This window comes from Mesocricetus auratus, unplaced genomic scaffold, assembly GCF_017639785.1.
Source record: "Mesocricetus auratus isolate SY011 unplaced genomic scaffold, BCM_Maur_2.0 Super-Scaffold_100004, whole genome shotgun sequence".
Classification (NCBI taxonomy): Eukaryota; Metazoa; Chordata; class Mammalia; order Rodentia; family Cricetidae; genus Mesocricetus; species Mesocricetus auratus.
This window is the reverse complement of record NW_024429189.1, coordinates 93,670,004-93,683,244: the sequence shown is the minus strand read 5'-3', so window position 1 is coordinate 93,683,244 and position 13,241 is coordinate 93,670,004. Positions and strand designations below refer to the sequence as shown.

Sequence of the window (13,241 nt, the reverse complement as noted above, 5' to 3'; positions counted from 1 at the left end):
TTTGTTTGTTTGTTTTTTATAAAATACTATTTCAGTTAATATACAACCTTAAGATTTTGGCCCATCATATATACTAGGCACAACATCTTCTTCTACTAACAGAGGCCTTATAGACACAAATATAACATGAAAATGATATATTTACATGGTTACTACTGCAGCCACATTAACTGAATATGAGTAGTTTTAAGAGCCAGAAAAGAAATCAATTGGCCATTTATAATATGGTCACAAAATTTAATTGCCAAAAGAATCTAATAGCAAACAGATGTACTTTAAGTCCAAATTACTTAAAATTAAGTATAATAAGTTAAAAAGTAAACATCGCAGATTGGATCTGCCCAATACCCAGCATGCTCATGGATCTCCTACAACTGCCAGTTTGTGCTAGGTCATCTGAGTTTAACACTGACCTAAGCAAAACATAACCAAGAGCACACATTTTACCACAACAAACACCACATTCCAAGCCAATCTCATGTGTCCCTGGCATCAATGCAGAGAACTGTGTCTTGGCTTTATTAGAAACCAGTTAATGCTAGGATAAACCTGTTATAAAACACTTATAACAAAATAAATATTTTCAGTTCCTCCACATTGAGTGATATATAAAGCATTAGCATTTTATAACATTAGCTTAGGTCATTTGGGGGGACCCAAACATACTGTACAATCCTGAGTAAAAAAATTAGTGACAGTTTCTTGGGGATTATTCTTAACAGAAACCAAGAAGAAAACACAGAAACTGAAACTTACAATAATCCCCATTTCCATCTTGAGTACCATGAGTTCTTTTTACTTTGGTAAGTTTATAAATGTAAACCATTTATGTGAAAAAGTAAAATTTAACAGAGCTTTGCTAGGATGTCTCCATCACCTTTTGACAATGACATGACAAACAGTCTGAAAGAACAGAGCAGGAAGAGCGGAACCACAGGGCTACCTCGTCAGCATGCACTCGGCAGTGCAGAACGCAGGGGGTGGATGGGAGCAGCTTACATGCCAACAGCCCTTCATTCCCTACAACAGAATAAAAATGGAAAATTATTTAATAAAACAGACTTCAACAGACATTTCTCTAAGAATATCTACAAATGGGCCATAAGCACATGAAAAGATGTTTGTCATCAATAAATCACCAGAACAATGCCAATTAAACTTATGAGATGGTATTTCATACTTGTTTGGAACACTTATATATATATATATGCAGAAGTATTGCTGAAAATGTGAACAGATATGAACCTTTGCTTACTAATGTAAAAAGATATGTTTTCTATATAAATGATCTAGTGATTTATTTAAAAAAAAACATATGACTCAGCAATTCCATTCTGAGTATATGATCAGAACTGAGAGCAAGAATATCAACAGGTTTTTTTCAACATTCACGCCCACGGCAGCATTGTTCATATCAGAGAAAAAATGGAAGTGCCCCAAGGGCTTGGTAACAGGCTAGTAGAATACTATAATAAGACAGATAATAATAATGTCAAATAGCAATATACCATAATATACATAGTATAACATATGCTAATAGCATAACAATTAATCATAAATGATAGGGTCATGCTATAACCATTAAAGGAACAACCCATCAAGTAGACATCACAAACCTAAACATATATTCACCAAACACAGGTGCATCCCATTTGATAAAAGAACTACTACTAAATCCATAACCACAGATTAAACCCAACACAGTGACTTCAATACTCTCAGCAACAGCACAGTACTGCCATAAAAACAGACACACATGATACAATAGAATTGAGGACCCAGGACTCACAGAGGTCCGCCTGCCTTTGCCTCCTGAGTGCTGGAATTAAAGGCGTGTGCCGCCACTGCCTGGCTTTTTTTTTTTTTTTTTTTTTTTTGAGTCAGGGTTTCTCTGTGTGACACACCCTGGCTATCCTGGCTGGTCTGGAACTCAGATATCCACTTGCCCTCCTTTGGATGTCTCCTACTGATAAAGCTGAAACATATCTGGAAGCTTTCTCCCTGGTGGTTAGCAATCAATGTGCAGAACGCTGGGGAAGAAGAGACTCAGTGTGGACAATGCATGTAACAACACTGACTTGCCAGGCTAATGGTACCCTCTGATGCAACAGAGATGTGACTATTTTGAGAGTCAAGAACTACTTTCTGGTTTGATTTGAGGCCTACTACACAAATGGAGAAATGTTTAAAGTGTTCAGAAGAAAAACAAAAGCTAAATGATAGTTAATTATCTGTAATACAGTCTGGAAAACACACTTATCTTAAAGGTGTATGAGATAAGAATGATAGTTCCAAGATGCATGACACCAGGAAAAAAATCCATATTCACATGGGGCTGCCTTTTCATAATTCTACCCACCTACGACGTCAACCACATGAAGTCTCAGTTTCTGCTGTAGCTCTGTTAGGACAGAAGTCAAAGCAACCCGAGGCTCTGACATTTTTATAGTTTGCTTCACATCATTTGCAAAGGACAACCAGAGTTTGCCAAAGTCTTCAGTTGAGATCTTTAATGGTCTGAAAATAATTTTAAAAATTAGTTTATATTGTTAAGAATACAATGATGCCAACAAACACATTCCATGTGACTCATGGAAATTAAATATATTCCCAATAGGTTTATGCTTTTAAACCAGTTATGATTAGAATGCTGAGTGTTATCTTCCAACCTGATGAACTTACTACAGCAGAAGATATTAAATTGAATTTTTCCTCCCAATAAGTCATTCAATTTTGTCTCTTTTTAGATGTTAATTTTCTCCAATAGGATTTTACCAAATAACTTCATAAATTCTCAAATATAAATTACTCTATCATGTGTACTCTGGATTTGGGGAATAATGAAATTTCTGTCAAAGTGATATACAACACACACACACACTGAAAAAATTATGTTATGCTAGGAATATCTAGGGGTGAATTATAGACAACTTATATATTCTATTTATATTTTTAACCTTTGAATTTCTGTGACAAGTACACATTGCATAGTTTAAAAACCCTACATTTAAAGAAACAGAATTATTATGTACAAAACTGTGTTACATACATATTGTGCTTTTTCAAATTATGAAATAAGGGTAGAAGGGGGTTGAGACTTAAATTGTAGCCCAGGATGGCCTAGAACTCACTATGCAGCCTAGTAATACTCAAACAGGTGGCAATCCTCGTGCCTCAGCTACCATGCCTGGTTTATAAGAATACAAGGCTTTTAAAACAGACAGTGATAGCACAGCCTTTAATCCCAGCACTCAGGAGGCAGAGGCAGTAGATCTTTGTAGTGCATCTTGCATTGCCAGTGAAGTTGCGGTGGTGGCCCCATCCTAGGCTGGGCTTCAGGTGTGCAGACATGACCCCTTATAAGGAAGAGGAGGGGCTCTTGGGTTGTGGTGAGAGCATCGGAAGGGCAGACACTGCATGTTCTGGAGCAGGAAGACTAAGGCAGTCATTTACTATTATTTATGTAAGTGCTTCCCTAATAAATACCTGTTTATCATTTATCTTGGGTCTTGTGGACTGATTTAAACCCCACCTTCAGATCTCTGTGAGTTCAAGGCCAGCCTGGTCTACAAAGTGAGTGCCAGGACTACCAGAGCTACACAAAGAAACTCTGCCTCGAAATAACAAAACAAAACAAACACCCCCAAGGTTTTAAAAATATTATTTATGTGTATGTAGTATGTGTTTGTATGTGAGTATGTGTTTGTGTATGCAAGTACTACACAGATGCCAGAGTGGTGCTGGACCCTCTGGAGCTGGAGTTACAAACAGTTGTAAGCCACAGGTACAGGTGTTAGGAACCAAACTCTAGTCCTCTGGAAGCCACTGAGTCATCTCTCTAACCCAAGACTGTCTAATATTTAATTCTTATACCCCCTAAGAGCCTGGGGAAAGGAGGGGGTATGGGGGGGGTGTTGGGAGGGCATGAGAGGAGGGGAGGGAAAGGGAGAGGGACCTGGGATTGACAAGTGAAGCAACCTTGTTTCTAATTTAAAGTTAAAAAAAAAAAAGAGCTAGGATATTGTCTCTAGCTAGGAAAAAAAAGGGATGAGATATAATGGATGAATAACTTAAACATGCCAAAAAATACTTACCTAATAAAGTCTAATAAGGATAAGTTCATGGAAAATTCCAACTTCACCATCTGGTAATTTACAAAACCAGAGAGAGTCCCCTCTACAGAAGGGCTTTCCATCTGCACACCATACTGAAAGGATTTGCTGCTTTCTGTTTCCATCCCAGGCAAAAGGCATCCAGGTTGCTCAATGACCTGAAAACGAAAGTAATAAAAACCCTGAAGAAAGCATCGATACAGTGTTGTATGGATAACAAGCTTCCATGTACACGATAAAGAACCAAAGCACATGAATGTGGGAACTAACAAACTACATTATGAAAACAATGAGCAAAAATTCACCAAACAGCCAGGTGGTGGTGGCACACGCCTTTAACCCCAGTGCTTGGGAGGCAGAGGCAGGAGGATCTCTGAGTTTGAGGCCAGCCTGGTCTACAGATTGAATTTCAGGACAGTTAGGACTATACAGAGGAAACTCTACCTTTTTTTTTTTTTCTGGCTTTTTGAGACAGGGTTTCTCTGTAGCTTTGGAGGCTGTCCTGGAACTCGCTCTGTAGACCAGGCTGGCCTCGAACTCACAGAGATCTGCTTGCCTCTGCCTCCCGAGTGCTAGGAATGAAGGCATGCACCGCCAACACCTGGCTTATCAACAGATTCTTAAGCTAAAAGATTTATAACAACCATACAGCTGCCTTCCATTCTTTCTCTCCATCCCTACTCAATTCTACTAATTGAATTCAAGCAGATTGTTTTTGTTTATTCTTTAAATTTTGGAAGTAAATCTGCTACATGTTTGTACTCAAGAATTGCTGCCCATACAATAACTCATTCAACATACTGTAGCTCACAAAAAGAAATGGCTAGTTTTCTGACACATGCCTGTCAAATGTCACAACTGTGCAAGAACACTTATAGCGATGCAGATAACAGTTTCAGAAGTCACCATAGCTCCCTTTTGGAGCTATGGAAGAGAATGACACCTGAGTACTGAGTATAAAATAAGAAATCAGAGAGAGAAAGAAGGACACTGTATATGTTTACCCCTTAATATTCTTTTTTTAAAGATTTATTTATTTATTATGCATACAGTGTTCTGTCTGCATGTATGTCCACAGGACAGAAGAGGGCACCAGATCTCATTACAGATGGTTGTGAGCTCATTACATGTGGTTACTGGGAATTGAACTCAGGACCTCTGGAAGAACAGTCAATGCTCTTAGCCTCTGAGCCATCTCTCCAGCCCTATCTCTTAATATTCTTTTTTCTATGGTCTATTTGGTTCTGTTAAATAATCTGAAATGTTAATTTCAGTGAATATGAATACAAGAGTAAATGCAGCACTTAGAAAACACTTGAAGAGAGATCATAGAATAAAACCTGGAAACACCAAGAACACAGGATATGCATTTAACACTATAAGTATTCTAAAGAAATCACCTAGTCAATTCTTCAAAGAAACACAATATTAATACACTTGCTTTCAACACAAAGAAACAGATAAAAGCAGCTAAGGAACCTGACCATGTCACATGGCAAGTAAGACACAGAAGCAAGACTCAAATCAAAGTAGTGTAAGAAGTCTGCATTCTTTGTTAGCTTTTGGGGCTTTGAGACAAGGTCTCACTTTGTAGCTCTGGCTGGCCTGGAACTCACAGAGTGCTAGGTTTAAAGGTGTGCACCACTTACATTCTTCATTATGCTCTACAGAAACTCACTTTATATAATACCCATGGCCTTCTCAAATACAGTATTATTGGGTTCCTTTGCTCTTTAGAATAATGTATCCTGAGTCCTGTTTTAAGGAAGAAAGGAGGATCTTTAGAATAATGTATCCTGAGTCCTGTTTTAAGGAAGAAAGGAGGATATGGAACAAATTCATAAGATATTGGAGGCAAAGACAGAAAAATGAAGTAAGCATTACTTACTTAAGGCAGACGAGATAAGTTATCCGTTGTCTTACCTTGAGGTTTTCCACAGGAAAGATTTCTAACTTAGCATCTGTCAACTCTGAACCAGTCTTACTAGTGACTGACCAGATCATCAATAAACAATCATCCTTCCAGATTTTGTAAGAAGACACTGACACCGAGTCATTACTACAGACTTCCATGGCACACGAATGCCCACACTCAGGATCTTCTTCCAACAACGAAGCTGCAGTTGAAGGTGCAGAGGATGAAGGAGGGTGAAAAACTTCCATGTTGTTATCAGCAAACAAAGAAGGTGCAGGTGAGCTGACACCTGAGAGTTTTTCAACTGAGGGCAGCTCTGCGAGAGACTCAGAACTGAGTTCACTGTCTCTTGTCTCCAAAGTACTCAGACAGCCATCATCCCCACGGGCCACATCTGAGTCAAGGGCAGAGGAGGCAGGGTTATGAACGCTGGGTGTCTTGTCACTTTGGGCTACCTTGAATTTTGATTTCCTCCTGAACTTGTGAGACACGACGTCTGCTTTTCCCAACTACAAAAATAAAATATAGTAATATAATATGAATATAAATAACATAAATAAAATATAATAATATAAAAAATAAAATATACTTTACTAGTCATAAGCTTTAATTATCTTCTATAATTACTTTTTTGGTTTTTTGAGACAGGGTTTCTCTGTGACTTTGGAGGCTGTCCTGGAACTAGCTCTAATAGACCAGGCTGTCTTCTATAATTTCAAATGAACAATATATTAACATTAAGAATCTGTAAGGCAAAGATTGACAAATTCAGATGGTAAAATTCTTAAAGTTATCAGCTAAATTTTACTTCTGACTCAAAAAACATAAACTGCCAGGCATGGTGGTACATGCCTTTAGTCCCAGCTCTTGGAAAGCAGAGGCAGTCGGCTCTCTGTGAGTTCAAGGTAACCTGGTCTACAGAGCTCATTCCAGGACAGCCATGGTGGTCACACAGAGAAAAAACAAAAACAAAACCAAACAAAAAAACAAAACCACATTTAAAAACCACAAACTTAGAAAAGGAAATAAAATAAGGTCAAAATTCAGTTGTAATGGTTTTAAAAAATGTTGTCTGGCATCCTTTACCACACTACAAAATCAGACAACCTAGCTATATTTTTGTTTCCAGAGCTGTATTATAGAATCCTAAGTTACCCTTACAACAAAGAGGACCTAAAATGTGTTTTAATAATCTATAAAAACTGTGATTACATGGTCCATGTTAGTAAGCAGAGCAGAAAAATTGGTTTGACCTCAAAAATAAAATGTCAGAGGCTGACCAGGATATACAGCAGCAAAACATTCCATAACTAGTAATGGTTACCAAATTTGCCACCACTGATCCAAGTGATGAACAGTCAGTTTGATGAGGTCTATGCAAGCAGAGCCCACAGACAGACCACTATTACTGACAACCTTAAGTCAAACCCCCTGAGAATTCTCTCACCCACCCAAGTCATTCCTGTTAATTATGTGGACCCTGGCCCTGAGTTAGCAGACTAGACTTCACAGAATAACTTATTCAAGGGGACTGGATGCTGTCACCCGAGTAGTATAAAAACTATGTCACTGGTAGCCCTAGAGCAGAAAGATAAGGCATTCCTACCATGTATAGATGAAATCCAGTTCTTGCTACCAGCAGACAGCAGAGATTCTTTCAGGAATGTAAAACTTACCAAATTAATTGTATTTTCTGGTTCAAGCCCAACAAATAATGAGGATGCCAACAACTGCTTCTCTTTCTCCTCTGTAGACTGGGTAAGGCCTTGCGCTTGGTCCTTTCTGGTTGTGGCATGGTCAGCATTCTCCATTGTTGCGCCCTCTGCAGGGACATGCGGCATTTCTGTTTTATCATCAGCTCCGCTCTCCTTTTTGGGGAGATAGCCCTCTTTGCCCCATAATTTCTTTACACCTTCCAGCTTCAAGCTACTTGTCCTAAGGAGATTAAGAAGGCAAGCCAATTTAAATAATTGCTGGCTAGGTAGAACCTTGATGCATTTTTTTTTCAAAACACATTATGCCTTTTTTTTCTTCTTAAGATTTATTTATTTATTATGTATACAGTATTCTGCCTGTATATCAGAAGAGGGCACCAGATCTCATTACAGATGGCTGTGAGCCACCATGTGGTTTCTGGGAATTGAACTCAGGACCTCGGGAAGAGCAGTCAGTACTCTTAACCCCTGAGCCATCTCTCCAACCCCCACACTATGCCTTTTAAAAAACAGCTTTCATGTTAATTTTATAGACCAGAAGGAAACCTAGATTTTTGTTGTTGTTGTTGTTGCTTTGAGACAGGGTTTCACTGTGGCTCTGGAGGCTGTCCTGGAACTAGCTCTTGTAGACTAGGCTGGTCTCGAACTCACAGAGATCCGCCTGCCTCTGTCTCCCCAGTACCGGGATTAAAGGCATGCGCCACCATTGCCCGGCAATTTTTTTTTTTGAGACAGGGTTTATTTGTGTAACAGTACTAGCTGTCCTGGGACTCACTTTGTAGACCAGACTGGCCTTGAACTCACAGAGATCCACCTGCCTCTGCCTCCCAGAAACCCAGATTTTTAAAATTTATTTTCATCAGAGCCAACTTCCCCCTTCCCGCTATCAAAATAACTTAAAGCACCAGAACTCTAGATCTGGTTAAAAATCTTATATCATTTAATTTTCACTTAATTTCTTGAGTAATTTAACAAAAGAAAAGAAGGGCTGTGGATTCATTCCTCTACTTACTGTTCAAAGACACCTAGACCTTTAACTCTGATGGCCAAGATTTAAGATCTTAGCCATATAACAAGAGCCAAACTCAATCATAAAATACTAATTCATAAACATAAATTCATTTTAAAATCCACTGAAAGCAAAACATTCAAATACATACCAATATATAAATTTGTTTTTAATCCAAAATGCTTTATTTATGTGAGCACTACAGGTTTGGAAAAGAGACTTAGAAACTCTTCTTTGTATTTTTATTACATTTATTTATTTATATGCCATGTTTTATTTAGGTGCCACAGGCCATGTGTGGAGGCCAGAGGACACCTTGCAGGAGTCAGTTCTCTCCCTCTACCATGTGGGACCTGGAGACTGAACTTAGGCTGTTACGTTTGAACACAGGTACCTTTACCTGCTAAGACATCTGAATGGCCCAGAAGTTTTCTTTAATTACATTTACTTATATATTGTGTGTGTGTGGACACAAATCTACCATATGGGTGATGGTGATGGAACTCAAATCATCAGGCAGGGTAACAAGTGCCTTAACCACTGAGCTAACCTTTCCTGCCCCAGAAACTTTTTAGCAGTTGAGTTTTTTTAAACTACTGGTTAGAAGGTAGATGCTCAGTCCAAAAACTCCAAGATAAGACATATAGGCAAAATAAATAAACAAAAAAAAAATCTAAGATCAAATTAAGCATGTTAGAGATTAGGGGTTAGAGAGGTAGCTTAGTGGTTCAGAGCACTGGTTGCTCTTCCAGAGGACCCAGATTTGATTCTCAGCACCCACATTGTAGCTTACAACCAAATGTAACTCCAGTTCCAGAAGAATCAATACCCTCTTCTAGCATCTGTGGGCACCAGATATTCACACAGTACAAAGACATACACTCAGAAAAATCATCCATACACAAACATTTTTAAAAATTTAAATAAAGTATGGGTTCACATAATGTCACCAAAGTTACAGATGAGTCCACAGGTTCACAGTGACTAATATAGCCATCAGTATTGACTGAAACAGCCAAGGATTACCTCTTAGATCTTATGTAAAAACCTATATATCTGTTCATTAATGCAAATGCAACCATTTCATAATGCAAATGTATATCATAATATTGAACACCTTACGTATATACTATTTCCATTGTCAGCCATGTCTTAACAAGCTGGGGTGGGGGAAGAACTCCCAACAACCTAAAAGTAGACAATTTTATGCCACATGTCCTTTTGCATCTTGGCTCACTTAGGTACCACTGTCATGATTCAAAGTAGCACTTAAGATTTATACTATAAAATTGGGAAATTAATCTTAAAGATCCAAAAATATTTATATTGATTTTTAAACGTTTTTTAAAATTACATATATTTGTTTATTACGTGTGTGTACACATGCCCAGCCCACGTGTGAAAGTCAGTACTCTGGAGATTGACCTTGGGTCATCCGACTCGACAAGTACCGTTACCTACTGATCCACCCTGCCAGTCTTAGACTGGTTATTATTCCCTGTGATCTTTAGGACCATGACAATTTGGTTTTATATGTGATTATATTTCATACTGAGTAAAGAGGTAATACTATTAAACAGTGCATGGATGAAATGAAAAAAATGATCTAATAAAGAATACAAGGATTAAGCTAGGTGGTGGCGGCACACGCCTTTATTCCCAGTACTTGGGAGGCAGAGGCAGGCAGACCTTTGTGAGTTTGAGGCCAGTCTAGTCTACAGATGTAGTTCCAGGACAGCCAGGACTGTTACACAGAGAAACCCTGTCTCAAAAACACACACACAAAAAAACAAAAAAACAAAACAAAACAACAGCAAAAAAAGAACACAAGGATTGGTTTCGTTCTCCTCTCAGTTTTTAGGGAAAAGTAAGAAATATCTTCATTTCTTACAGGTACTGTTCCATTTGCCTTTCTATTATCATGAGAAAAATATTCTGACCAAAAGCAGCTTATAGGAGGCAGAACTTTGTCTGACATACAATTCCAAGTTACAGTTCATAATTGCGGCAACAGAACTTGAGACAGCTGGTCAACCACACCTACAGTCAGGAGCAGAGAGAAACAAATGTCCCTATGCTGACTGCTCCCTTCTGTTCTCACCCAACTTTCTCCTGCTTAAGGAACAGTACTGCATACAAGGGGCTAGGTCTTCCTATATTAATCAACAATCAAGAAAACCTCACAGATAAGCCCATGCCAGCCTGATCAGCAGTTTCTCAACTGAAACTCTTCACAGGTTGTAGTAAGCTGACATCTAAATCTAGCCACTGCAGGTATCAAATGGTTTTTCTAAGACAATTCCCAGTTATCTAATAAGCCCTCAGAAGAAACCCAGTGGTCCTTGCCACAGGTAGATTGGAGTGGTCCTAAGAACCATGGGAAGATCCTGAGCATCTCGAGGATGCTCAGAAGCAGCAACTCCAGGGGATGTATGAATACCAAAGTGGTTACACTACCTACATGTCTACTTTAACCAAAGACTTCTTTCATTTAGAAAAAAAGTACTCACATTTAGGATTAATTTGAGTTTGGGGCATTTCATTCTTTAAAGGCAAGCAGGTACTACACTGCCCCATTTAGACCCAGCTGTTGGAAACTTCTGTCAGGCAGAGCTCATCTCAGAATTCACCAAAGATCAAGTATCCTCCCAGTGCAACCCCTTGACTGACTGATGACCAGAAGGATAAAGCCTGGGCTGGGGAGGTGACAGTGGATAGTGTTTGTCATGTAAGCATGAAGACTGGATTTTAAACTCCCACAAAAAGCAAAGTGGGTGCTGTGATGCCTTCACTAGGGAAGGCAGAGACAGGAACCCTGGAAAAAGCAGGCCATGGAAATTGACCAAAGTGAGCTTCAGGTTCAGCAAGAGACCCTGCCTAAGAAAATAAAGGAGAAAGTGATCAAGGAAGACCTCAAGGTCAAGCTCAGACCTCTACAGTGCACCTGTGCAGACATGCACACACATGTTCACATATACCATACATGCAAATACACACAAAGTGTAAACAAAGTGTAAAGTTCTGACTACTCATTTTACTCCAGTTTAGGACAATTCTTGCTCCAAAGCAGAAGCTGTCACTGGTATGACGTGACTACCTCTTCTTTTTCTAGGCACACTTGTTTCTGTCCACTTCCTCCCACAGGTACAGCTGCAAAAGGTACTCCTAAAAGTCCTCCATACCACGTACCACTGCAGAATGTATTTATGCAAATGGGAGAAGGCCACAGGTGTCTACAGATTTTTCTTAATTATTTCACCTACTTACACACCTCTTACCAACATATATCTTGTCTTGTTTTAGTCAACAGTCTAAAAGTGGCAATATATATATATGGCCATTTCATATACACGGTAACGTTGTTTTCTAGTAAGTCATACTTGCCTGGATTTGGAAAATATTATATAAGCCATAATTTTCTATATTGTGCCTTTGTATTATTTTAAATCAGACAGACCAAGAAGGCACACATGTAAATTCTAGGCAAGAAATCCTCCAAAGATTATGGGTGTACTTTACCTCAGCTCCAGGAATTCCCTCCCGAGGTAATGTTTAATAGTGGGCTTACAAGTAAGAGACTATAAATTGGGCTTGACTTTATTATCAACTTATTAGGGATTGTAGAAGAGCAACTATCTTGCCCTGAAAGCTGATTCACTATATATATATATATATATATATATATATATATATATATATATATATATAAAATCAACTGCTATGTCCATTTTCAGTTTAAGATGTGCTTAGCACTTACAGAGCAGCAGGAGAGCCAGAATTTACTCTCCCCTAGAGGGGGCTGGCACCTTCTTGCTTGAGAACTCTAGAGGTGGAAAGTCCAGGCTGTGTGACTGAGCCCATTTTCAGAGAAAGGAGCCTCAAAATCCAAATTATTCATTGGATTAGGCTTTGTGCCCTAAACCAATGAGATGAGAGATTTGAGAAGGAGCAAGTCCCAGCCTATGAAAAGACAGGAATTTCAATCAGGACTTTTTTTTTTAAGATTTATTTATCTTATGTATATGGATGTTTTGTTTGCATGTACATCTGCACACCAGAAGAGGCCATTGGATCCCATAGATGGCTGTGGGCTGCCATGTGAGTGCTGGGAATTGTTCAGGACCTCTGGAAGATCAGCCAGTGCTCTTAACACTGGGATTTTAAAAAACCACTGTCTTGGGCCAAATTAGTGTATCAGCCATTTCTGCCATTTCCTATGCTGGTGCCCCTTTCTGCAGAATTGTATATTTAAAAGTGTTTCACTTTCATTATTCTCTGTAATTGCTATTATCTTATCTTCAACATTCACCTTGCAGTTACCACACAAGTTCCTAATCTGAAATAATGTGTGAACTGTGATCTTTTTTGAAAACATCAATCTACCTTTCATGTTCTATTTTTAAGTAATAAAGCACATATAATGGACATATAGTATAGAACTTATAAAGTCAGCCCCGCCCCTTAACACTGTTCATTTTGTAGACTTTCCC

The 13,241-nt window shown here is 38.7% G+C and overlaps 1 protein-coding gene across 1 annotated transcript in view; it reads right to left on the bottom strand.

Annotated features, from left to right (window-relative positions):
• The window catches only part of Ap4e1 (adaptor related protein complex 4 subunit epsilon 1), a 64,036-nt gene continuing 50,795 nt past the window's right edge, over nt 1-13,241 (bottom strand). Inside the window, exons 17-21 of the mRNA XM_040746238.1 lie at nt 7,704-7,962; nt 6,036-6,536; nt 4,095-4,270; nt 2,360-2,517; nt 1-1,020 (exon numbers count right to left, since the gene is read on the bottom strand). Of these exons, the coding sequence (XP_040602172.1) occupies nt 860-1,020; nt 2,360-2,517; nt 4,095-4,270; nt 6,036-6,536; nt 7,704-7,962 (1,255 nt within the window). The 3' untranslated portion in view covers nt 1-859. The remainder of the gene's footprint in view (nt 1,021-2,359; nt 2,518-4,094; nt 4,271-6,035; nt 6,537-7,703; nt 7,963-13,241) is intronic.